The following is a 27701-nucleotide window of genomic DNA, read 5'->3' as shown; positions in this document are numbered from 1 at the left end:
TACAGTTAATCAACACATCATCCTCAGTGGAAAGGTGATTAAAAAGAAAACAAAGCCGGGTGTGGTTGCTCAGGCCTTTAACCTTTAATCCCAGCATTGGGAGGCTGAGGCAGGTGGATCGCTGTGAGTTCAAGGCCAGCCTGGTCTACAAAGCAAGTCTAGGACAGCCAAGGCTACACAGAGAAACCCTGTCTCAAAAAACCAAAAAAAAAAAAAAAAAAAACAACAACAACAAAAAAACAAACCAAACCAAACCAAAAAGTCCATAGTTGTGCTAGGGCTGGGGGTGGGGCTGGGGTAGAGGATGGAGTGGAGGTGTGAAGGGAGGGAGGGGTGGGGGATGAGGGCGCCTTCCCCAGCAAGGAGAGAAGAGTCAGTGGGTCTCTGCTGAGCAGAGGGCTCTTAGAGGACATAGGGAATCAGCAAGGGCAGGGAGTGAGCCAGGCATGATGTTCAAGGTAATGTCTCAGGTGACAGACTAGCAATCAGGCTGCTTCCCTGCTGGGACACACAGGCAACCAGTTGCTTTTTAATTATCTAAGTTTCAGATAACATGCCAGTAAACCCAGCACTTTGTAGGTACATTGATATCCTGGAATTTAACACCTTGGTTATCTAAGGATCAGAAAGACTGGGAGGTGTGCCCAGCAGTGGTGGAGCATGCCTTTACTCTCAGCAATCCCGAGGCAGAGGCAGGCCAATTGCTGTGAGTTAGAGGCCAGCCTGGTCTATAAAGTGAGTCCATGACAGCCAAGGCTACACAGAGAAACTCTATCTCAAAAAAAAACAAAAACAAAAAAATCCACACACAAACAAACAAACAAACAAAAAAAACCCAATAATAGGCTTTATGGATTTGATGAAAGTCATGAGGTCATGTAGCCCTGGGCTATGGAGCCTCAGAATAAATTTTGTAGCCAAACCTTGTACCAATCTCTCCCCATACCAGTTAATCCTAATTAGAGTCCTGTTTTGCCAGAATGCATGTCTTTGTACCCTATTCTTGCCTGGTGGCCAGGGAGGCCAGGAGATGATGTCAGAATGCCTGGGACCTGAGCAACAGATAGAAATGAAGACGCTTAATGAATTTCCCAGAAGCTCTATGGTAGCTAACAGTCTGCTATAACTTCTACCCCATGAGATCTGGAATCTTCTTGGCCTTTGTAGTCACTGTGTACAAATATATACAGGCAAACACCTGTAATGATAAAATAAAAAGAAGGAATGGAATTCTCTACAGTGATGTCATAGGCCTCAGTCAGAGCAGCTAGGGCTAGTTAAGATGAACTCTTTCTGATCCTCTATGAAAGCCAATGTGTCCTTCATTTTAGTCAGTCTGCTCAGAGACATTAGCCGCTTTTTTCTGACGTTAAAGTAGCTCAGCATAGGCATTAATCTAAGAGCAGAGTCCACAGTGCAGATAGGTGATGGTTTCTTGATGCTTTTTTGTATTTATGTTGTCTGTATTTCATAGTTGTGAAAACAGGTCATTGGCAGCTTTTTATCTTTTCTACTGTCTGCTCTTCTGGTACTCCCATGTCAGAACACTGTCCCTGAAAAATGAACTGCTATGTCACTGTTGTACTTAAGAAACAAGTCTGGGAATATCTTTCTGTGTAAATCTTCCATCTGCTTAATTGGCTAGCCTTGCAGACTCCTGTCTCTATTAAATTGTTCAAAGCATAATCTAGAACCCCATCCTAAAAAACATCTAACATTGACAGCATATGTGAAATGCAACATCTCTTCTAGTCTGGTTTCTTTTTTTTGCAATAGCAAGATATGGTTTCACACTATCATTAAAGAAGTTTTTTTCTTAATCTCCTAAATAGATAGAGTGATTTCTCCCTACGAAGGCTTGTTAATTCTAGAACATCTGTACCTCTAGCTTTTTAGAAAAATGTTTCTGAAATGATGTTTACTCATGTTGTTTCTTTCCTAATCTGTTGCCCTCCATGGCAGTGACTTGCTGTCTCCTTGGTTAAACCATGTAAATTCTGAAATTTAAAGACTGTATCATGACAACATTTTAAAATTATCCATTTGAGTCGTGTAGTCAACTATCCATTGCAGTCAGAGGAAAAGAATCTGCATAAGGACCATGATTTTTCTGCCTTCAGAACAAATTAGAAGGAATAATTTATTATCTATTCCACAAGGGTAAATGAGGTAGGCAATCAGCTTCTGCAGCTAAAATTCTGAAAAGTAGGAAGTATCTTATTGTTGATGTGAAGGATAGGATCTCTAAAATCAGGTTCTGCCGGGCATGGTGGCACACACCTTTAATCCCAGCATTTGGGAGGCAGAGGCAGGCAGATCGCTATGAGTTCCAGGCCAGCCTGGTCTACAAAGCGAGTCCAGAACAGCCAAGGCTACACAGAGAAACCCTGTCTTAAAAAACAAAAACAAACAAAAAAAAATTTTAAATATAAAAGTAATAAATTGTTTTTATCTTTTAAGAAGCCATTCAATTGTTAGGATCATTTTTTAGATTTCATTTTATTTTAAATACATTACTGCTGTATTTTCTACTTGTTTCTGTTCGTTGTCATTAAGAATTTCTTTTCTGTTTTCTCAACTGCTATTCATTTTTTTATTTCTGTTTAGAACAATGTATCCTGTAGCTCAATCATGCCTCATGCTAAGTAATTTTTAATTTCTTTAAACACACATTATCTTCCTCTGCTGCCAAGTGCTGGAAAGACAGGCCTGCAACTCTTTCCTGGCTGGGCCTTGACTGATCTGTGAGAAGGAAAAATAAACCAGTTCATCAATGTCCTCTAGTCGGGATGCTGAATTGTCAGAGCTGCTTGGATTGGGATGAACAGTGAGAAATGGTGTTTCTGTTGGTTCATGTTCTGACCTGTGAAAATGACATTGACCTATGAGCCTTCCTCGGTCCAGATTTCCTGGGGAGTAGGAGGCTCTGCAGTCCTGTGTATGGGAGGTGGGGATCCTTGTAATGTCACTGTCCAGAGTACACACACAGCCATTAATGTTGATGTGTGATGGGAGGAAACTTTGAAAACTAAAGGTCTATGTTCTAAAGGTTCAGATTTCTGCATTCCAGTTTCAGGTTTGTACTTTACATGTTACAAAATAGTTTGGAAACTGATAGAAAGTGGTGATGGAGATCATCCTACAGCAATACATATTTAGAATATTCTAAACTTTCTGCTACTACCAGCCAGCATGGTATGATCCAGAGAAATTCAGTTCCAGGGGAGAGATGGAGTTTCTGAAGTGCAGATGTTTCTCAGGTCTGGATGGTTTTGGGCGAAGTGGATAGGGGAAATTTCATATCTTTTGCTATAATCCATGTGGAAGGAAACAGAGATTAAATTTTTCTTCTACATTGTTTTGGGTTTGAACATCAGTGTGGCTGGGTTTACATGGACCCATGAAGAGGCATGATGGGATGGAGAACACAGCAAGAGATTACCTTCCTGTGCAGAGAGAGAACTCCAGAAAATGAGGTCTGTTTGTAAGAAACGAAAAATCCACAACATAACAGGTTAAGGTTCACTTTTAGTTAATTTTGTGTGAGTTGTGACTCCATTTATTTAAAATTTATACAAATAGAATCAGAAGTAAATGTGTAATATCAGTCAAGTACAAACTTTTCCTGCATGTATTTCCTTAGGTCTTTTGTCAAAAACTTTTTTGTATGTTTCTGCTTTTGTTTTAGGCTTTTCCTCTCCATCCCCTTTATTCTTTCATAGATATTGTACACATTCTTGATTATTCTAATTTCTTGTGATATTAAAGTATTTTCTAGTACTAAACTTTTTTAGTATGATCAGTGTATATGTCACTCAACATGAAGTGGCGAATCAGAGCCTCTAGGCAGAGACGCGGAGGCGGGTTCTTCCGGGAGCCTTGCTGAGGAGCTGTGCAGGCTTGGGTGGTTCCGCGTGGTGTGCTCTACCTCTGCTGCTGGCTGTTGTGAGAGAAGCTTCAGCAAGTTCCGAAGTCCCGACATGGTGAGTGGAGGGTCACTGCCCACAAACGGGAGGAGCAGGCTGCTGTGGAGAGCTAGCTGGAGTGGTGGGGCTGTGTGGGAAGACAGACCAGTAGGCTATTGGAGAATATGCACACGTGCTACTGAAATGCCCATCTCTGCAGTTCTGCAAATGGACTGGAAGCCTGGGCCATGAGCTATTGTGCTGTGTCCCTTCAGGACACTGTAATTCTAAGGGAGGTGCTCATGTCACTGGAGACTTGCTGGCCAATCAGAGCCTCCAGGCAGACCAACCAATATGAAGATGAGGCTCTTTCTTCTGGCTGCCATGCACAAGTGCAGCTCTCTAGCTGAGCTTTCTTTAATGGGTCTGTGTGATGTGCTTTGAGCACTGCTGCTGAGTGCTGTGAGGGAAGCTCAGGCAAGCGCCAAAGTGGCAACATGCTGTGCTCAGGGTCACTGCTGACTGATGGGTTATCTCCCCAGGTGAAATAAGCCAATGGGGCCAGATTGAAAGTAAAACGGAGGCAGGTGGATCTCTGTGAGAGGCAGGTGGATCTCTGTGATTTTGAGGGCAGCCTTGTCTTCAAAGTAAATCCAGGACAGCCAAGGCTACACAGAGAAACCCTGTCTCGAAAAACCAAAAACAAACAAACAAACAAACAAAAAAAGTAAACCAGGCAAGTTTACTTAGGAAGTGAAATTCCTTGGCTAGTTCAAGAGCCTCAGTATACAAAGCCTGAGGAAATTGCCCTGCTTGACCCGCCCTCCCCCCCCCTCAGCCCCCCTCACCCCTACCCCTGCCCCCCCCCCCCTGCAACTAGGATTACAGGTGAAGGAAGATTAAGTATTGGCCACCTGCTGTACTAGGGAAGCCCTTGTCCCCAGGGGTGGGCTTGGAGCATCTCAAGGAATGCTAAGAATGTGCAGAGGCTTTCCTTGCAGGGGCCAGGGTTGGAGAAAGAAGTGGGGTCTAACAGACCATATAGATGACAACTGAACACCCACATTGGGGAACATCAGAAAAGTGGGCTACAGGAGCTGGTGTGATGGGTCCTCCCTGAGGTTGTGTGGTCAGCAAAGGCCAGATGTGGCCACATTTGGCCCGTGTTAAGCTTTGATGGAGAAAAGTAGAATTGATGATGTGAAGGATGCAGCAATTCATAGACATTTAAAAAGCTCAGGTAGAATTTAGCTGGAGGAGTATTTGTCTCCATCACACCCCACAGATAAACAGTATGCTAACAGGCCTGTTAGAAGTCAGGATGCTAGGATACAAGATGCAATTCTTTAAAACCTTACTTGATATAAGACATAGCTTGTGCAAAACCTCCTCACCTCAGCTTTTGTACTTTCTATCTTCTACTTCTCCTTTCTTCCTCATCCTTTGGAAGCTTCCACTTAGGACTCTGTCACTGATGTTTGAAGGCACTGGGGTCCTTAAAAATACTTCTGTCACTGTCATTGTTGGGGAAATGTCTTAAGAGGCTAGGCTTGCTGTGGTCAGTCCATATTTAAATTGTTTAAAACATAACCTGGGGACCAAATTTAAAGAAACTTAATGGCAGCAGCATGTAGAATGCAAAATATGTTTTTAGCTCTCATTACAGAAATGTTTTTATTAGTTAGTTTTGTATTTGTGTGTATTATGTGTGTGTGTATTATATGTATGTATGTATGCATATTAATTCTAGGACCGCTGCATCTAATGTCTTTGAGAAATGTCTTTCTTCTTGACTAAACTTCCTAAGTTCTCTAATTAAAGGATTGTACCACAGCAGAGTCTAAAAATACTCACTTAGGTCATGTAATAAACTGTCCATTTCCATATCAGGAATAAGATTTTCATGTAGATCATGGCTTCTGTCTTCAGAACAGAACAGGATGCACAGTTTACTTTTACACTGCAGAGTGAAGCAGGACAGGTCGTAACTAGCTCACAGACTAATGTTTAGGGCAGTCAGCTGCAAGAGTCAATACTATGAAGAAAGACCTGATTGAGGTAAGGTGAGTGATGATGTCATTTTCCAGCATGGATTACCTCATGCATGCGAATGGAAACAGACCAGATCGGTGGGTAAACATTTTGGGTAGGTTAGTTTTAGCCACTGAATATTAAATTTCTATTTAATGGACTCTCCTATGCAAATATGTGCAGTCCTCATTGACACAGGTAAGTCAGCTCAGACATTTGAGACTTAGGCTACTGGTTGTTGGTGTCTGTCTGATCTCAGGGGCTAACATTGCCCAGAAGGGCAAAGTCAAACAGTACAAGTTTGGTAGTAGAGTTTTTGGTGTCACTTATATATACTATAGTATCATCTGCCAATTAGCATACATTGAATGCTTCCTTTCCAAATTCCACCCTTTTGACCACTTTTAGTTGCCATATTGGTTAGGTTGGACATCAAGTGTTATATTAAGTAGAAATGGAGAAAGAGGAGAGACTTCTCTTTATTCAGATTTTAGTGGAATTGCTTTGAGGTTCTCTCCATTTAAGTTGGTGTTGCTATAGACTTGTATAAATTGTGTTTAATATGTATAGGTATGTCCCTTGCTATTGTAATCTCTCCAAGACTTTTATCATGAATTGGTGTTGAATTTTTGTGAAGGGCTTGCTTAGTGTCTAATAAGATGACCTTGTGATGTTTTTCCCTATGTCAGTTTATTTATTTTACCATTACTGGTTTTCCTGTCATGAGCCATTCCTGCATCAATGGGATGAAACTTCGTCAACCATTGTGGGTTATCTTTTTGATATGTTCTTGGATTAAGTTTACATTTATTTTATAGAGTATTTTTGCTTCAATGTTCATGAACAAATTTGGTCTGTAAATCTCCTTCTTTGTTGAGTCTTTACATCCTTCATGTGTCAAGGTATTGTGGCCTCATAAAATGAACTGGGTAACTTTCCTTCTGTTTCTATTTTGTAGAGTACTTTGAGCAGTATTGAAACTAAGTCTTCTTTGAAAGTGTCGTTGAATTATGCACTAAAAGCGTCCAGTCCTGCATTAGTTCATATATATATATATATATATATATATATATATATATATATATATAATTTATACAGTATTCTGCTCACTTGTATCCTGCCCACCACAAGAAGACACCAGATCTCATGACAGGTGGTTGTGAGCCACCATGTGGTTCATAGGAATTGAACTCGGGACCTTTGGAAGAGTAGACGGTGCTCTTAACCTCTGAGCCATCTCTCCAGCCCCAGTCCTGCATTTCTTTTTTGGAGTCTTTTAATGAATTCTTTCATGTCACTAGGTGTTAGAGGTCTACTTATGGTAAATTGTTATATCATCTGGATTTAACTTTGGTAAGTGCTACATGTTGTTGTTAGGTTTACCTGTAAGTAATTAACATTATTAGGCCTATACCTATTAATTATTATTCCAACAGTATAACCCACTAGCAATCAGTCAAGACACAGACACCTGTTATATTTTAAAATACTCGTAGTTAACCTAGGGCAGGGCAGATATTAATTCTCTAAACTACTTCCCTTAGTGAGGCAGGTATGGGATACCTTTCCCAACCACACAGCATTTAATTCTAATAATTTCTATCAAGCTACCTCACATCCAGAATCCCATATACTTGCTAATGTTCTTCATCAGGGCCAAATCCTCCATCCATGCTGGCCATGTGCTTCTCCTCCCCCTAACCCATGCTGGTGAGACCTCCTTCTCTCCCTTGTCCACAGATCTGTCTTCATCCCAAGATTCTCTCTGTCTTCCCAAGCCCTAGACCCCTAGCCATGTCTATTCCATTTGCCCTGCCCAGATGTGATGGTCTTATATTAGTTAGCATCAAAATACAGCAAACCAATAGGTACCTATGAAGAAAATTATTCATTTTGTTTAGATTTTTCAATTTGGTGCAATATGGGTATTTAAAAGTATGTCCTTATGATTTTGGAGATTTTCCCATTGTATGACACCCTGCTCATTTTTTTCTTTTTTCTTCTCTCTCTCTTTTTTTTAATGTTACTATTCCTTCCCTGTCTTTTAGTTATTTTGATAAGGGTTGTCCATTTTGTTGATTTTTCTCAGTGAACCAACTCTGTGTTTCATAAATCCTTGTATTGTTCTCTTTGTTTTTATTTTTTGATTTCAGCCCTAATTCAATAGTTTCTCCCTGTCTACTACTTTTAGTTGTGCTTCCTTCATTTTGTTCTAGACTTTTATATGTGCTGGTAAGTTCCTGGTAAGAGATCTATTGTATATGTTATGTATGCACTTAGTGCTGTCAACTATCCTTTTATCATCATTTTTCTTGTGTACTATATGCTTACATATGATGTGCATTCATTTGCATTGAATTCTACAAGGTCTTTAATATCTTTCTTTATTTCTGTCTTGACCCATTTTCACTCTGGAGAGAGTTATTTAGTTTCCATGAGTTTTAAAGACTTCCTTTGTTTCTGTTGTTGATGATGTGTAGCTTTAGTCTATGCTGGTCTGATAGAATGCAGGGGTTGTTTCGATTACCATGTACCTTTTGAGCCGTGCACTGTGTTTGAGTATGTGTTCAATTTGGAGATATTTCCATTTGTTTTTGAGAAGAAGGCAAACTCTTCTGTGTTTGTGTGGAATGTTCTGTAAATATCCAGTGAATTCTTTGGATTTTAATAGCAGTTAGCTGAGGCATTGTTCTGTTCATATTATTCATGCAGAATCAAGCAACAGGTAAACCCATCTCTGCCATGGACCTTTTTTATGAACTATGTAAACTTTGCAAGAAAGTTATTAGGTCCACTTCTGAGGATCTCCAGCTGCCAGACAGGGCTGTTTCAAGGTTTGGCCCTGGAATCCCTCTACATCCTTCCCGGGGTGCCCCTTTTTTACATCTTCTGCTCACATGGGTGCCACCTGCGTGTGTTCCATGAGAAGGGTTCTCAGATCTTCAGCTTGTGGTGTTGGCCTCTCCACATCTCCAGACAGCAACACCCCAGGACTGCAGAGCTGCTGTGGCTAAATCTCCACAGTACTGGAAACAGCGATCACACTCCTGGAGAAACTGAGAAGCTGAAGCCATGGAAAAGGCAGCAGCACCCAAAGCATCAGTTGTAGTGGCTGCTGACAGGGATCTCACTGGGTGTGAGATTTGATCAACTGGATTTACTCTGTGAACTCCAGTGCCAACTCTATTGTAGGCTTAGATTTTTCAAAACCTACTTTACTTAGGGTGCCTAAATCCTATTATCTTCCTTTTAATCTACCATCGAGAGGTAGAGGAGGAAGAAGGTTCATAGAAGAAAGTTGGTGTGAACTATTTAGAAGTAGTTCTTTGGGGAGATTCTATTCTTCCTTGGCAGGGTACCAGAAATCCAGTCCAATAGGAAGCACCAAATAATACCATGAATCAGTGACAACAGATGATAAATGCTTGTTCTGCTTGAGTTAAAGATAAATGTGTGTTCTGTTGGAGTTAAGCAATATTACCCTTCATTGTTTCTTTCTCAGGAGAAGAGTAGGGCAATAGCACATCCCCAATACCTCTACCTTATATCCCATCGAATTAGTTTAAAATGCTTCGTCTATCCACCTAGGCACAATGTAGCAGGAATAGAGTTTTTCTTGCCTAGGTAGGATACAATATACCTGAAATAAAATTGACGCTTCCTGATTATCTTTTTTGAATTACTTTGTGAATGGTCTGGGTCACAGTGTCCTTTCTCAAACCCATACTATGTTCTTGTCCAGTCAGCCTTTGTTAAATGGTCAGTAAACTATCTCTGACCTGAGTTTGGTGTCCATGTGGTCACTGTGGGCTATTCCTGAACCCCAAGAGGCCAAAGCTAGCAGGCTTCTAGGCTTAAGAAGCTTTCAGCTGCAGATAAGCCAATCAAAGCAGGAAAAAATGTTAATGGTGAGGCATGCCCTCATCAGAATGGCTGATTGCTATGTCTGTGAGAGATTATACTGATTGATGAGTGTTGTGGGAGGCTCTTCCACTAGGGTTGCAGTATTCCTTAGCAAGTGTGCCTGGGTTGGAAAAGGGATCAGGCTGCAGATAAGAGAGTGCTCAAGTAAGCAAGCAAGCCAGGGAACAATGTATGTCCATGGTTTTTGTTATAATTTTCTAGGTTGAGTTTCTCTTCTAACCTTACACAATGTTGGACTGTGAGCTGACAGAACCATGTAAAAAAGCAACAAATGGGGCAGAAGAAAGTGCAGTCTGTGGGTTTAGGGAAAAAACAGAACTAGGTAGTTTTAGATGGCAGTCAAATCCTGAAAGAGAAGAAGGGATTTTCAAGGAGCTTAGCACCAGTAAAGAGAAAGCCCTACTCTGCATTGGAAGCCTAAGATGGGCAACACCCATTCTTGCTACACCTGAAATGAATGGAAAGTATAGGCAAAGTGATTGCAAAGCAGGCGCTTCATATAAAACCTGCGGCAACTCTGGTCCATATCTGGCATATTTCATCTCAGTTTAGAAACCAAGGTTGGCAGGATCACCCATTGCTGTAGTGGTTTTTTGTTTTTTGTTTTTAATATTATTTATTATTTATACAGTATTCTGTCTGCAGACCAGAAGAGGGCACCAGATCTCATTATCAATGGTTGTGAGCCACCATGTGGTTGCTGGGAATTGAACCCAAGACCTTTGGAAGAACAACCAGTGTTCTTAACGTCTGAGCCATCTCTCCAGCCCCCATTGCACTGGTTTTTAAAAGAAGAAAGATGCACAATTCAAGATCATGTATTCTGTCTCTGTGACTTCAGTTCAACATTGCTCCAACTATTTCTGTTTTGCAGAGACACTGCCCCAGTAAGGAAACTATGAGATTTCATTTCACCAGGCTTTGAATATGTAGCCTGTGTTGCATTTTGAGACCATAAGATGTTGAGATACCTAAGCTCTGAGAAATACATCATGGAGAGATCCTTATACTGAGTTAAAGTAACAAAACTGAGTGATGAATGAGAAATTGCAGTCATAGGCCATCTACACCCTGTGAAACTGAAGCCCCATGTATCTGAGACAAAGATAGAGTATGTCGTGTTTTAGTTGATTTATTTATTTATTTATTTATTTATTTATTTATTTATTTTGTGTCCATCCAATCTTGCCTCACTATATGTACCTTCCTCTCAATTAGAATGGGAAGGTTTATTCTGTGCCATTGTATATTGTAAAGATATAACCTATTTCCGGATTTTAGAAAATATAGCTATCAAAAGATTTTCTGGAGTGTCAGAAGACTCTTTGTACTCTTTTTTTTTTTTTTTTTTTTTTTGAGACAGGGTTTCTCTGTGTAGCCTTGGTTGTCCTGGACTCACTTTGTAGACCAGGCTGCACAGCGATGCACCTCCCGAGTGCTGGGATTGAAGGCTTGCGCTACCACACCGGCTTGTACTCCTGAATAGTGGATGAGCTATTGCAGACTGTTAGGATCATTGAAGTTGACCAATATCAGAATTTAATTGATCAAGTCAGAATGACTCTGGTTAGTGTCATTTCTTTAAATACTTATCTTCTTTTTTTAAATTTATTTTTATTTATTTTATTTTATTTCATTTTATTTTTGAGACAGGGTCTCTTTTTGTAGCTTTGGTTGTCCTGGACTCGCTTTGTAGACCAGGCTGGCCTCGAACTCACAGCAATCCGCCTGTCTCTGCCTCCCAAGTGCTGGGATTAAAGGCGTGCGCAACCACGACTGGCTCTTCCTTTTTTAAAATTATGTTATTATTATTATTTTTTTAATTGGCTTTCTTAGGGGAGCTTTTGTAGTAGGAGTTTATCTAGATGTCTTTTTAGGGATGAGATGTGAGTGGCTGTAGACTCAAGCCATTTTATGTTTTTGTTTCTTCTGTGTTGAGTTTGAACCTGTTTGTTCAGCTTCCTTCTCATGCTGTCAAGCATCCATGACTATAGACTAAGCCGCTCATTAATGAACAAATTAATTAAATCACTTTACAGCCTGACCCCTCCCTCCTCTACTCCCAGTCCCACCATCATTCCCCCTTTCCCCAAGTAGCCCTCCTTCTCCTCAGTGAAGGGGGGGCCCACAAGTGCTATCAACGTCCCCTGGCATCTCAAGTTGCAGCACGACTAAGAACATCCTTTCCCACTGATGCCTAAGGCGGCAGCCCAGATAGGGAAAAGGGGATCCAAAGGCAGACAGCATAGTGAAGATGGCTCCTATTCCCATTTTTAGGGGACCGCATGTTCACCAAACTGCACATCTTCTATATATGTGTAGTCAGCCTATGTATGCTTTTTGATTATGGTTCAGTTTCTGTGAGTCCCCATGAGCTCAAGATAGTTGACTGTAAGTTTTCTTGTGGTGTCCTCAACTACCCTGGATCCCACTATCTTTCTTCCCAACCTTCCCCCAAATTCCCTGCACTCTGCCTCTTGTTTGGCTCTGGGTCTCTGCATCTGTTTCCATCAGTTGCTGGAGGAAGACTCTCAGAACTCTTATGCTACAAACCTGTCTGCAAGCATAGCAAAGTATCATTAATAGTGTCAGGGATTGGCTGTTTCTGCTTTGGGTAGGTCTTATGTAGAGTAGCAAATTATTTGCTTGCCCTTTCTTAATTCTCTAATCCATCTTTATTCCTATACTTTTTGTAGGCAAGATAAATTTTGGGTCGAAGGCTTTAAGGGTGGTTTTGTGTCCCCCTCCCTCCACTGGAAGTCCCACGTGGCTATGGAGGTTAGCAACTTCAGGCTTTTAGAACCTGATGGTACGGGTCTCAGCTAGATTTACCCCCATTGATGCCAAGGACCCCTCCTTTCCCAGGGATGCCCCCTTCTGCAGAAGAGTGTTAATTCAGAACATGACTGTCCTCATAAGAGATCACGTGCAAAGATTTTCTTAGGCTTATGTAACCCAGCAGGCAAGAGATCACATCCATAGGTCTTCTACGGCTGTGTGGTCCGGTTGTAATACAAAACATGCCTATAATCCAGGAGACAGAAGCAAACAGATATGGGTTTAAGGCCAGTCAGGGATAGAGCAAGTATCAAGTAAAGAAAAGCTTAGATCCAGGTATGGTGAAATAGTCCTTTCATCCTAATTGAAGGTTAAGTGAATTTAAAGAAGGAAGCAGCACCCAGGCTTGAAAGTGATATGATTGTGTGGAAGAAGAGGTGATGAAGCAGAGAAGATGTGGTAGAATAGGATATGGCCAACTCCCACTAGAGAGAGCCCAGGGAAGCTACTTAAGAGGCATTTGTACAGAGAGAGGAAGCAGTTGTAGCAGGAAGCAGACCACAAACAAAATGAGATGTCTTTCTCTTGTCAAAAGCTCAGTGGTGGTTCCATTACTTTAGGGGTTTTCTTCTGCTAAAATCAAATTAAGCTCTTAGAAATGAATATTTATAAAAGTGTAGTCTTGAAGGCAAGTAAATACTTAAATAGAAATGGATCAGGGCATAATGATTTTACAAACAATATTGCTGCTGGGCAGTGGTGGCATACGCCTTTAATCCCAGCACTTGGGAGGCAGAAGCAGGCAGATTGCTGTGAGTTCGAGGCCAGCCTGGTCTACAAAGGGAGTCCAGGACAGTCAAGGATACACAGAGAAGCCCTGTGTTGAAAAACAAACAAAAAACCAAACAACAACAAAAGTACTATTGCTACCCAGCACATCTTCCACAGTGGGCAGATGAAAAACACAGTTTTATTAGTCAAGGTTCTCAATATGAGCATAACTGGTAGAGTGGATCTCATTCTGTGTATTTTGAAAGTAAATTTTTTGAATGTCTCACAACTGTGGTCCAGCTAGTTCAACCTTAGCTATCTACCAAAAGAAACGTAGAGACTCCAGAACTTGTTTGGTCCATGTGGCTGGATGTCTTATCTGGTGCTCAGTATACTCCAGAACTCCAAAAATTAGGATGTAAAGACACTAGAGGAATGAAAATTTCCTAGCCTAGACTAATGAAAACAGGCAGAGAAAGAAAACTTCCTTCTGCAATATCTTCTTTATATGTGGGTTGACACCCATAGCTGTGGCCCTGATTATAGATCAATATTATCATCTCAAAAAATCCGCATTAAAGAAAGGTCTTTCCAGTTCGAAAGCCTTATTTCAGAAAACTCTCTCCAAAAAGAAAGCCTGGGGTACTCCATAGGGACTCTGGACAATTTCTTATAGAGTTCTGCCTATTCCTACTCATGCTCAACTAACACAACCAAGTCTAAAGATGATCATAATGTAGCAGCACAGACATCTGCGGCCACTGTTGGGTAAAAATCATGCAGGAATATATAAATTATAAAAAGAAGGACACACTTGCTTTCATGGAGGACTCCAAAGAGTTCATTTTAACTAGCCCTGTCTGCTCTGACTGAGGCCTGTGAAATCACTGTAGAGAATTCCATTCCTTCTTTTTTTCTAAGCCTTGTTTTTATTTTATGATTACAGGTGTTTGCCTGTATATATTTGTACACAGTGCCTACAAAGGCCAAAAAGATCCCAGATCTCCTGGGGGAGAAGTTACAGAAGATTGTTAGCTACCATAGAGCTTCTGGGAAATTCATAAAGCATCTTCATTACTATCTGTTGCTCTAGTCCCAGGCGTTCTGACACTATCTCCTGGCTTCCCTGGCCACCAGGCAAGAATAGGGTACAAAGACATGCATTCTGGCAAAACAGGACTCTAATTAGGATTAATCGGTACGGAGAGAGTTTGGTGCAAGGTGTGGCTACAAAATTTAGGCTGAGGCTCCATAGCCCAGGGCTAAATGACTTCATGACTTCCAACAAAGCCACAACCCCATTTTTGGTGGTTTTGTTTGTTTGTGGATTCTTTCTTTTTGTTTTTTTGAGAAAGGGATTTTCTGTGTAGCCTTGGCTGTCATGGACTCCCTTTATAGACCAGGCTGGTCTCTAACTCCCAGCAATTGCCCTGCCTCTGCCTCAGGATTGCTGGGATTAAGGGCCTGCTCTACCACACCTGGCCACACCTCCCATTCTTTCTGATCCTCACATAACCAAGGTGTCAAATTCAAGGATATGAATTGGCCTCCAATGTGCTGGGGTTGCTGGCATATTATCTGAAACTTGTGTAATTAAAAAGCACCTGGGTGCCTGTGTGTCACAGCAGGGAAGCAGCATGACTGCTAGTCTGTCACCTGAGACATTACCTTGAACATCATGCCTGGCTCACTCTCTGTCCTCGCTGATTCCCTATCTCCTCTAAGAGCCCTCTGCTCAGCAGAGACCCACTGACTCTTCTCTCCTTGCTGGGGAAGGCGCCCTCATCCCCACCCCTCCCTCCCTTCACAACTCCACTCCATCCTCTACCCCAGCCCCACCCCCAGCCCTAGCACAACTGTGGGTTTTTGTTTTCTTTTTACTCACCTTTCCACTGAGGATGATGTGTTGATTCAAGTTTTAGTGCTTCAAAATAATTCTCTTTATTTTTTTTTTAAAGATTTATTTAAGTATACAGTGTTTCACCTTCTTCTGTGCCTGCCCACCAGAAGAGGGCGCCAGATCTCCCTGTAGATGACTGTGAGTCACCATATGGTTGCTGGGAATTGAACTCAGGTCCTTTGGAAGAGCAGGCAGTGCTCTTAACCACAGAGCCATTTCTCCAACCCCTCCAAAATGATTATCATCTCTTGCCTGCTCTCCTCCCAGGTTTGTTTCCTATCTATCATGTGAAAGGTTGCTGCAGTTTTCCTGAACACAGCATGAAGCCACAAAACAACAATCATGTTCCCTAAACTCTCTTTAATTTGGAATCTTTTGTGTACCCTTTCACTTGTGGGATAGACTGATAACTCCACTCCAGAATGGGCAAAGGCTTTGCAAGCTGTGCACGCTGATTCCAGGAAGAAGAAGGGAAGTGCCTGAGGGTTTTGCTGGGACCTCAGGCAAGCTCAGAAGTTGGGACCTGGTGAGCTCAAGGGCAAAGGGGGAGGGGCAGGCATCTGAGCTCAGGAGGCCTGAGTGGCTGGTTCTCCCCTGGGGTGAGTGCAAAGGTGGAAATGCAGGGTCTTGGAGAACAGCTAGGAGTGCTACTGAAATGCAGATCTCTCCACCTAAGAAAAAAACACTGGTCCTGCAATGGAAGCCTGTGCCAGGAACTACTGTGCTGTGTCCCTTCAGCACACTCTAACCATAGGGAAGTGCTCCTGTTACTCAAGACTCAATGGCCAATCAGGGACTCCAGGAAAGAGAGAAAGAGTGTTCTTTTGGGTACCATGCTGTAACTTCTGCTCTGTAGAGAAGTGGACTTGAGTGACCGTGTGCGATATGCTCTGAGTGTTTGTGCTGGGTGCTGTGAGGAGAGCTCAGGCAAGGTCAGAAGACACAACATGGTAAGTGCAGAGTCACTGCTCACAGTAGGGAGGAAAACGGCAGCTGGGCAGAGGAAACTGGTGTAGTGGGTCTTCCCTGGGGCTGCGAGATAAGCAGCAGCAAAAGTGGCCACCTGTGAGGTCCTTTTCGGTCTTAGTAATTTTCTGGACTTGGTGATGGTCTCTGACTACCTGCACTGTGTGGATTACATCTACACAAAGCATTGGGAGCAGGGCCTTGTGAGTAGAAACATCCTTGGCAGGATTACAAACTCAGACCCCTGGTTTCTCTAGCTTCTGCTAAAAATTCTGTTCTCAGCATTAAACATTTATGTCTACGATATATTATGAAGCCCGGCATTGTGGCCCTCGCCCCAAATCCCAGCACTCAGGAGGCAAGTAGCTCACTGTGTCTTTAAGGCCATCCTGGTCTGCAATGTGAGTCCATCGCAGCCAAGGCCAACACAGAGAAACAATGCCTCCAACAAAACAAAAAATAAACAAACAAACAACATATATATATATATATATATATATATATGTCATTAATTAATTTTGTCGAGGTTGTAAATGTCATCTCATGAGTTGGGTAACACTTCAGTATTAAGCTGTGACCTCTTGCTGTCCCAGTATTCATTGCATAGACGTGGCTGGCAGTCACATCATGAGATAGTCCTGTCTCAGCTTCTTGACTACTGAGATTAACAGCATGAAAAACTACACTCAGTTTAAAAATCATTTTTATCATTAGTAATTGTTTATATAATTTCTCTGACATGAGCCCAGTATTCCTAAACTGTTTCTCTACCTCCCCATCCCTCTGATGATTGGCGTTTATCTTGCAAGGCTATAGCCTATTCAAGGGCTGAGGAATGACAGAAGTGGACCTCAGTACTCAGGATCCTTATAAAATGACTTGGTTACATTAGAACATCTGTATCAGGAAATTAGTGGAGGAAGCCACAGAATTATATGAACATATTGTCAATAAAAGATACAGCTACACTGTCATTATTATCATGCTTTCTCTTGCACACCTGTATGAGATATTATAGGATGCAGTGACATATGATGATGTGAATGTGAAATTCACTGTGGAAGAGTGGACCTTGCTGGACCCTGCCCAGAAGAGTCTCTACAGAGATGTGATGCTGGAGACCTACAGGAACCTCACTGCCATAGGTAGGACTGTGAATTTTATGTTGCTTTTTAAAATTTAATGACAACTGTTTCTCCATTGCTGTTATTTTTTATTGTAATATCAACTGAAAATGAGGATGAGTTAGATGAGTAAGTCAGCCAGATGTCTAAGGTTAACTGAAGGGTAACTTGAATTTTGCCTAATTTCCAATAATATATTATGCATTTTTGGTTCCTCTATTTTAGGTTACAGTTGGGAAGACCATAACATTGAAGAGAATCTTCATACTTTTAGAAGATATAGAAGGTAATTTTCATATGCAAGTTGATATGAATATTCCTGTGAATTACTTTTAGTGCATCCTTTAAGTTGTAAAGAAAAGCAAGAGTATAAATATGCACTGTTTGAAGTATATCGATGATTATTAAATTCTGACAAAGACATGTCCCTCAAAATCAGGTCTCTGATTTTGTGTGTGTGTGTGTGTGTGTGTTTTGAGACAGGGTTTCTTTGTGTAGCCTTGGCTGTCCTACACTCAATTTGTAGACCAGGCTGGCCTCGAACTCATAGCGATCCACCAGCCTCTGCCTCCCTATGCTGGGATTAAAGGCATGCACCACCATGCCCTGCTCTAATTCATTTTTGTAAGTCATTTCTCTAAGAAAGAAGATAAGAAAACAATGCATTAACAAATATCACCATTTGAATCATAGTGAGCTAGATTGTGCAACTGCTAATCTTTTTAGTCTCATATTACTTAGATACTGCAGAAGATGTACACATTAACCTTCTATGGATACAAGCCGTGTTGCCATAGGAACATTGAACAAAGCAATATAACCCTCTCTTACCCAGAAGAATTAGAAGATTTGTAGTGGTACCAATAACGTGTAGACTTTCTGAACATAATACTGTGTATAATGAATGGCTTTTCCAATTCATTGGCAATACATCCACAAACTCACACTGCAGAAAAGCTTCCATGAGTACTATCAATGTGGATTGCCTCTGTTTGCCTCGGTTCTTATTGCAATTATAGTATGACTGACATGATAGGAAAAATTTTAATGCAACCACAGTGGTAAATCTGACTTCTCCCAGTTCTCTTCCAACATGTGAAAAACCGTCTTCTATAGTAAAAGGATGTTATAAATGTGGTCCATGCAATACATGATCTTAAAATCACACACCTCTTAGGAGAGGCAAAATAAAACTTGAAGAAGGAAGTAAAAATGAAAGTCAATAAACTGACATTACCATGAGATCTGATTACTTTTAAAATTAGACCGAAATGTAAAATTAATTCACAGAGATAAAAAAATTAATCAGTGTAATGAATGTGGTATAACTTTAACATGTGCGAATTATCATTGCAGGAAAGAAAGAAGATACACTAGAGGAAAACCTTCGTTATTTACTCAGTGTGGTAAATCATGGTCAAGTCAAAGTCATCCTCAAGGACAAGAAATAATTCCTGCTGGGGAGAAACCATATGAAGATATTCAGTATGGTGAAGCCTTTGTAAGTCACAGTAGTCTCCAAATTCATAAAAGAACAAAAACTAGAGAGAAACCCTATGAATATAAACAATGTTTTATGGTCTTTGAACATCAACGTTCTCTTCAAATTCATGAGAAAATTCATACTGGAAAGGAACCTTATGAATGTCAAAAATGTGGTAAAGTCTTTGCACAGCACAGTTCTCTTGACAGGCATAAAATAATTCATACAGGAGAGAAACCTTATGAATGTAGTCAGTGTGGTAAAGCCTTTGCACGGCATGGGAATCTTCAAAGGCATGAAAGAATTCATACAGGAGAGAAACCTTATGAATGTAATCAATGTGGTAAAGCCTTTGCACAGCACAGTCATCTTCAAAGGCATGAAAGAATTCATACAGGAGAGAAACCTTATGGATATAATCAATGTGGTAAAGCCTTTGCAGAGCACAGTTATCTTCAAATGCATGAGAGAATTCATACAGGAGAGAAACCTTATGAATGTAATCAATGTGGTAAAGCCTTTGCATGGCATGGGAGTCTTCAAAGGCATGGAAGAATTCGTAGAGGAGAGAAACCTTATGAATGTAATCAATGTGGTAAAGCCTTTGCATGGCACAGGTCTCTTCAAATGCATAAACAGATTCATACAGGAGAGAAACCTTATGAATGTAATCAATGTGGTAAAGCCTTTGCGCGGCACAGATATCTTCAAATTCATGAAAGAATTCATACAGGAGAGAAACCTTATGAATGTATTCACTGTGGTAAAGCCTTTGCACTGCACAGTCATCTTCAAAGGCATGAAAGAATTCAAAAAAGAGAGAAACTTTATGAATGTAATCAATCTGGTAAAGCCTTTGCATGGCACAGGGATCTTCAAAGGCATGAAAGAATTCATACAGGATAGAAGCCTTATGAATGTAATTAATGTTTTAAAGCATTTGCATATCACAATTTTCTTCAGAGCCATGAAGGAATTCATACAGGACAGAAAATTAATGAATATAATGTCTGTGGTAAAGCCTTTGAATGTCATGGTCATCTTCAAAGGCACGAGAGATTTCACACAGGAGAGAATCTTTATGAATGTATTTCATATTTTGAAGTCTTTACATGCCTTTAAATACGAGAGAGAAATTCATTGAATGTAATTAATGTGAGATAGCATAGCAGTCCAGAGTATATCATAAACTTGTTCTATGATGCAGGAATTTTGAAGAACCGGCCCACCTAGTCTCTACAGAGTGGGACATCTGTTTCCTAGTGTCATGCTTGTTCACCATTTAGATAGTCAATGTGCTCCCAGCAGTAAAGAACAGTTGTTTGATTCAGTGGCTATTTGGCCACGTTTGTTTCATAGATGTCCATCAGCTTAATTGAAGTATATTGGATGGGCCGCCCGAAGCAGCTGTATCTCTCTGTCAGGAAAGGCCTTTCTAATTAAATGCCATATTCTGTAAGTCTCTGAGGTGTTTTGAAGACCATCTATGTATTTACCATAATGAATAACCATACACATTTATCTACGTATCTTTCTATGGGTGAATTACTTTATTTATCTCGGTTTCTCTAAATAGACAAACATTGCTTGTTTCTAGCTATGCACAGTCTGCTTAATCTTGAAAATTTACACAAGAGACTAAATAAAGCTTTTCCTGTAATTAACTAAACTAGTATATAACAAGGCTACAAGTAAGATTTCTAGGTGAGTAACTACTGACTTGCATCTCCAACCATCCTGAGCAGCTTGGAAGAGTTCGCGTTCATAAGACTAGAACTATATCAAATGTGATGAAGGAGTAGGTGCACAGCACGTCAGCAGTAACAACATGCTGTTGATAATACTGCACCAACTGTGAAAGCCCTTTCCAAGTTTGTATAATCCTTTAAGCACTGCTATTGTCTTAACTCACCACAATGTCCTCCTGGGCCACCTAGCTTGTCTTCGAGAAATGACCATTTACGTTATTTTAAAATTTAAGTTACCATGACTATAACTGCAATGAACATGAGAATTCTGATACCTCTAAAACTAATTTAAAGTGCATTGAAACTATACTCAGAAGATTGCATGTATCCATAGCAATTCTGTCATTTTATGAGAATTCGAAAATGCTGCAAGAAGACCAGCGGAGGCAAGTAGCCTAGATCCATGTGGACTTACAGAGATGGAGGCACCAACCAAAGAGCACACATGGACTGGACCTCGACCCCTGCACATATGTAACCCATAGGCAGTGTGATCATCATATGGGTCCACTAATAATTTGAGTAGGTGCTGTCTAGGACATAGACTGTGTTGGACACTTTTAATCAATGTTCCCTAGCCAGACTGCCTTGCCCTACCTCAGGGGATGTGTGAGGGCTCAGTTCTGATGAGACTTGTAGTGGTGGTATGGGTGTGAGAGCACATGTGCACGCTCACATGCGCACTTCACCTTTTCTGAAGGGATAGATGGAAAAGGGTAGAAGGGAGGGGAAGGGAGAAAAGAAAGGTGGGGGCTGCAATCACAATGTGAAGCAAATATATAAATTAAAAGAAATTTAGTAATGAATTCTGTATACTGTATAAGACCTGGAGGCTAGGTCCTACTTCCCGGAGCCCAGTGAGACACAAGAGTCCAGTCCAATGCAAACAGCAAGGGATGCTTTATTGATCCATCGTGACATGGCCTTCCATGCTCTGTTGAGCTGGAGACCCCAAATAAACAAGGCTTGGGTCTTTCATACCCTTACAGAAGCTGAATTGGTGGTTAAGCAGAGTTGATGGAGCATGACTGGTTCTTAAGAATGCCCTAAACAATGATTGCTTACTAGTTATTTTATCCCTGAGGGGGCAAGAGCTCAGCTTGGGACATCACGTGCTGTCAGGTGTTCAGGACAGATATGAGGGTGTGTTTTTTTCTCAGAAAGTATAGAACATCCCTGAAGCCATCTTAGAAAGTACCGAGTTGCTAGGGTTGGAAAACAACTTTCTCTATGTCTCCAACTGTAAACACACAGAAACATGGCTAGAATGAGAGTGTGTGGAGAACACAGTTTACTTTCTTTTTTGTGGTAACGTAGTTGAGTGTGTGTAGGTAATATGTCCAAAGGCATCACAATTACTACACTAAATATGTACAAGTTTATATCAATGACAAGAATACAACATGGTTTTAACTACTTTTTCTTGCTATCTGTGTAAAATCCTAATCCACTGCTTTAAGAGTTCATTTTGTATGCTTCACCGACCTCTGTCACATTCAGATTTATTGTTCAGTTCTGGACCGTGTTCTATTTTCTCTTTTGTGTTCTCAGGCAAGTCATATCTGGTGCATTAGCTTTTATGTGGCCATATCCATGAACTGTGGGTCACTAAGGTTACACTGAAGTCCACTTTCTATGTCTTTGTGCATTATATTCCTCGTGTTCCAGGTCGACAGACTTGCTGTAGTAGAATATCATTTACCCTTCTACACCATGGTATACAACACTGTTTGAAAGATGTGATGTCAAAAAAAGAGAGAGAGAGAGAGAGAGAGAGAGAGAGAGAGAGAGAGAGAGAAAGACACACACACACAGAGAGAAATGTTCAATTTCCAGCAAAAATTCAATAGGATCCAAACAAAGCTCCTAACAATTCATCACAGGAAACTTGATTCCAAAGCTATATGATAGGAGAAAACTCATAATTTTCTATGGAAGTATGAGGAAATAGTATAAACGTTGGTACAATGTGACTCCTGAACTTACCACAAACATTGCACAATCAATATTTGTGGGGAAAAAATGAGGGGATGGAGATAAAATGCCAAATAGTTTAAATTTATATTTAAGTTTTCATCAAAATACCTAAGGAAATTCCACCAGGGAAAGTGTGACCTTGACCAAGTTAACTATGATTGTATATGTAACAAACACAGACTTCACTATGAAAAGCACTGTTACCCCTAACCTGATCTATTTCTGCCTTATAGCTACTACTAATCTCTCTTACAGAGAGGCTCCATGCTCTAGAGCTCTCTCAAAATGTGATCAGAAAGGTAGTTCTATGTGCCTACAGCCCCTCATGCCCCCTTGTGGTTGCAGACAAACTCAACCCCACTGAATCACACAAAGAAATGTAGAATAATTTATGTCTGCTTCCTGCCAGATGTATTATGTCACAAGGTGTGAAATCTGCCCTGTCTATGTACTGTGCGCAGCTGAGAACCCTCTGCTTCTCAGAAAGTCCATTTGTACCCTGAAACTGAATTTCTGTGAATCATATCATTGTGGCTGGTGGTATCGGAAAAACAAGTATTGCTGAAGCATAATCCTCATCAATTACTTTCTATCAGTTCCACACTATACAATTTGACACAAAAATTGACTGTACAATGTCAGATTCAGTACTTCTAGAAACTAGACCTTCAGTTTTCCAGTCTGTCTTCCTACAGCACATGAAAACCAATGCCTGTATGTGTACCCTAGAGAGTGATAGTATAAGCTCCACAGCTTTCCACTGCTTGGGCTTCAAAGCCCACTCATCCAAAGGGAATCCACACTCAGGAAATTCAGAGGTCAAAGACCTCCGCCCAGATCACCACAGAGACCAACACATTCACAGTGTGAACCACAGTCCATCTCAGTCCCAGCAGATCAGACTCTGACATACCACTACACTTTCTCCTCCTGGCCATGGGGCAGCTGCCTCCACAGTCACCATGGCGTGGCATGTGGTATTCCTCACAGTTCCCTACAGCTGCATCAGAGAAGAATCCTGGAAAAGACATGGAAGCTACCTTCCTCTCAGGCCCCTCTTTCCTAAACCTGCCCAGAGTCCCTCATTAGCTTGGAAACTCCATCTTGGCCTTTGGAAGGTAGCAGTTCCTCTACTGGGGGATCAGAGGTCAAATACCTCAGACAGTTGGAGCCTTCCCAGCTCCACCCTTGCTCCCTCAGCCCAGACAGAGCAGTCCTCTGGGGAATTTGTTTTTAAAAAATTTTCCAATCTCCCAGAACACTTCTTGTTTCTTTTTCAAGGCACATATGATGTTACACACTCAATATGCAGTACAGCCATTTCTATTCCATAGCTGGGAACTCCTGCATCTGAACCTCAGTCAAATTCAAAGAGTAACAAAGCAAAAAAGTGAAATTGAATGTAAGTAACGTGGAAAGGAGATAGCTGTTCCTATGCATGGTGGAGTAAGATAGTTATAGGTAAGAGCCAGAGACACCAGCAAGGGGGAGGGGGTCGTGGGAGGGTATCCCAAGTGTACATGCCCATGAGACATATGAAGAAAGGAAGGAGAGGATGATTGTGAGGAAGACCTAGAAGTCAGAGTTGTAAATGATAGAGGAAAAGCGCCAAGTAACCCCAATGATTGGACTTCATAAGGAAGGGAAGGTAGGAGAAGGGCAGCCCAACACTAGGCTAGAGGGTGAGGTATTCCAACCCTTACCTTGCAGTAAGTAGGGACAGTGATGCTAGGAGAACCTGACAGCCAGGTTTCTTTCTTTTTCCTTCTTTCTTTCTTTTTTTGTTTTTGCTATTGTTTTTTTGTTGTTTGTTTTTTTGTTTTTGTTAAATAGGCACCCAGACCTTTGTCTTAGAGTTTAAGACTTAACTGTAGGGAGAAATGAAAAGGTTTAAGTAACTTCAGGATAATCTAAATCCTTATTTTAAAGTTGGAACAGGTTGTATGGTCCAAAATAATTCAGAGACTAAACATATGTAGTAGAGCACACCAAGATTTACTCCCATCTTTTCTCTCACCTTGTACGTTTTCAAACAGGAAAAATAACATTCTTGTCAGGTAGAGCTAGACTAGTGTGCACATTTATTCTGGGTTGATAGAACTAAACAAACTTCAGAAACTAGGTTTTTAGAAATGAGTTCATTTCCTCATGCATATTCTTTATTGCCTTCATCTGTGACCCTCCAAAAATGGATAGTTGGACTTTTACTGATCGTCTTAAATTGAATACCTGACTACTCATTGCTAATACCAATTACTGTCAAATGAGTAAACCTCTCACTTTTCTTCCTCCCCATCCATGTCTGTGCTGTGACTATATCACTTAAAAGTTGGTCAGGGAAAACAATTCTTACACAGGTCCCCTTTATTTGTACCCCCCTCCCCTGCAAATCCAAGGAGGATAGAGGACAATCATTCACTGGTGCCCCTTTCTCCTGATTTCCTAGTTAGGGCCTTGCCTGTAAGGAAGTGAAGGACCGCCTTCCAGGCAGTGGGAATCAGAGGGTTAGGTGCTCAAAAAAATCTTAACTACACAGCATGAAGAAAGGGTGAACTACAGGTGCTGATGCTCTAAGCAGAAATAAATATGAAAGCCTCTGAGAAAAAGAATGAATATTTTAATTATTGGAAAACATTGGCCTGAGAGAAACAAATAAAAGATTAGAGCAGTGATACATAGAAAAGTGAATTGTAAAAACACCATCAATTGACTTTTTAGAAAGGTAAATCTAATTTGGAAAACACATAGGTAGATTGACTTTGTAAAAGAGCAGAAACTTCTCTGGTAGAGGGAATGGCATTAATAAGACAGGGATTGACCTTGCCCCTATGTGCAATGTTAGCTGCTGAGATCTTAACCTAACACACACAGTTAAAGCCAATGGCCCCTTAACTGAAACTGCATTAGTCACTGGATTAAGCTAACCTAACCAAATTGTAACCCATCATCCAATCAGCTTTTATTCACCTGCATGAATTAATAAAGCTGGCAAGTTACAAATTCACACACCCTGCTAGAATCAGGTCCTTCTTCACAATGGGGACTTCTGCCTGTAGCTGAGTCTCAAAACTTAGTCTTTGATCTAGCTATTGTCTACTCCGTTTCACTGGGCATTTACTGTAGACCTTCTGGTCTGCTCTGAAAGCAGAAACTATGAAATGGTCAGTTGATTACATTACTCAAATGAGTTACTTTGTTTCTTTTTTTGTTTGTTTTATTTTTAAGACAGTGTTTCTCTGTGTAGCCTTGGCTGTCCTGAACTCACTTTGTAGACCATGCTGGCCTGGAACTCACAGTGATCCCCTGTCCCTGCCTCCTGAGCATTGGGATGAAAGGTGTGTGCCATGACCGCCAGGCCCCTACTGGGCAGCCACCCTGAGCTGACCAGGTCACAACTGCTGTACCTGTCTGTTCTCCCTTCACCGTGTTCAGGCACTTCCCTTCTTCCTGGAATCATAGCTTGCAAAGCCTATCCTTCAACTTCGAGCAGAGTATTCAATCTGTGCCACAACTGAAAGGGTACCCAAATAGTCAAAATTAAGGAGACAGTTTACTAAATAAAAGTTTGTTTTTGTGGCTTCATGCTGTGTACAGCTACCTTTCACATGATAGATATGAAAAAAACCAGGGACCAAACAAATATTTCTTCTATCAGTTCCATTCATCTAGAGAACTTGACTAACATAGCTGTGCAATTGTTTTTCACTTTCCCACTCGGCAAGAGTTGTAGGCTAACAACAGTGTTTCCCAGTGTTTGTCATCTGTTTCCTGCTTTTCCCCCATGGTTGTCTCATAACTCCCTGGTAAAAAGAAGCAGTAGTTTGCCTGTACCCAGCCTGAAGACACAAAACTAAAGTCTTGTCTTCTAACATTGCTCTTTACCAGTGAGACATATGGATAACTCCACTGCAAGTTGAGAAATGGGCTCTTCAAGTTACCCACCTAGATAGAGGAGGAAGCAGGGGAAGTGGCTACTGGCTGTGTGACATGTTGAGGTCAGAGTCACTGTCCAAAAGAGGGGAGGAGCAGGAGGCTGTGCTGAGGAAGCACAAGCAGTGTGTCCTCCCTGGGTTATTTGGGAAGACAGATGTTGAGGCCATTGGAGGACAGTGCTACTGAAATGCAAGTCTCTACAGCTCTGGAAAAGTTTGTCCCTGGGTAGGAAGCTTGGGCCAGCAACCATGATTCTGTGCCCCTACCACAGCATGCTAGAGATATGTATATGTCACTCAAGATGACGTGACCAATCAGGGCCTCCAGGCAGAGACGCGGAGGCGGGTTCTTCCGGGAGCCTTTCTGAAGAGCTGTGCAGGCTTGGTTGCTTCAGCTTGGTGTGCTGTGACCTCTGCTGCTGGGTGTTGTGAGAGAAGCTCAAGCAAGTCCCGAAGTCCCGACATTGTGAGTGGAGGGTCACTGCCCAGAAATGGAAGGAGCAGGCTGCTGTGGAGAGCTAGCTGGAGTGGTGGGGCCGTGTGGGAAGACAGACCAGTAGGCTATTGGAGAATACGCACACGTGCTGCTGAAATGCTGATCTCTGCAGACCTGGAAATGTATGGCCCTGGACTGGAAGCTTGGGCCACGAACTATTGTGCTGTGTCCCTTCAGGACACTGTAATCTAAGAAAGGTGCTCATGTCACCCGAGACTCGCTGGCCAATCAGAGCCTCCAGGTCGGACCAGCCAGTATGAAGATGAGGCTCTTTCTTCTGGCTGCCATGCCCAGGTGCATCTTTTTAGCTGAGCTTTCTTTAATGGTTCTGTGTGATGTGCTTTGAGCACTGCTGCTGAGTGCTGTGAGGGAAACTCCAGCAAGGTCCGAAATGACAACACGGTGAGCTCAGAGTCACGAGATTGCTGGGTTTTCTCCACAGGTGAAATAAGCCAATGGAAGCCAGACTGAAAATAAAAAGGGCAAGTTTACTTGGCAACTGAAATTCCTGGGCTAGTTCAGTAACCTCAGGGGACTAGGCCAGAGGAAATCATGTCCTCTTTGCCCACCCCCCAGGTATGGTAACAAGGATTGCAGGTGAAGGAAGATGAAGTATCTGCCACCTGCTGTACTAGGGAAGCCCTTTGCCCCAGGGTTGGGGTTGGA

At 41.5% G+C, this 27701-nt stretch overlaps 3 protein-coding genes across 5 annotated transcripts in view; 2 read left to right on the top strand and 1 right to left on the bottom strand.

Moving 5' to 3' along the window:
- LOC311586304 (uncharacterized protein) overlaps nucleotides 1-22204 on the top strand; it is a gene marked incomplete at its 3' end in the record, with an annotated part of 88836 nt that extends 66632 nt beyond the window's left edge. The window contains exons 2-3 of the mRNA XM_084762274.1: nucleotides 18756-19561; nucleotides 22182-22204. Coding sequence (XP_084618400.1) covers nucleotides 18756-19561; nucleotides 22182-22204 — 829 coding nt within the window. The remainder of the gene's footprint in view (nucleotides 1-18755; nucleotides 19562-22181) is intronic.
- LOC311587536 (uncharacterized protein) overlaps nucleotides 1-27701 on the bottom strand; it is a 304514-nt gene that overhangs the window by 93938 nt on the left and 182875 nt on the right. The gene's annotated exons all lie outside the window — the stretch shown is intronic.
- LOC311587538 (uncharacterized protein) overlaps nucleotides 26939-27701 on the top strand; it is a 106346-nt gene continuing 105583 nt past the window's right edge. For all 3 annotated transcript variants that reach the window (XM_084764493.1, XM_084764496.1, XM_084764495.1), the window contains exon 1: nucleotides 26939-27005. The gene's annotated coding sequence lies outside the window, so the exon portion shown is untranslated. The remainder of the gene's footprint in view (nucleotides 27006-27701) is intronic.

The sequence above is a fragment of the Acomys minous genome (assembly GCF_964271855.1).
Source record: "Acomys minous genome assembly, chromosome: 16".
Classification (NCBI taxonomy): Eukaryota; Metazoa; Chordata; class Mammalia; order Rodentia; family Muridae; genus Acomys; species Acomys minous.
The sequence above is the reverse complement of the archived record's forward strand: the minus strand, read 5'-3'. Positions and strand labels throughout refer to the sequence as shown.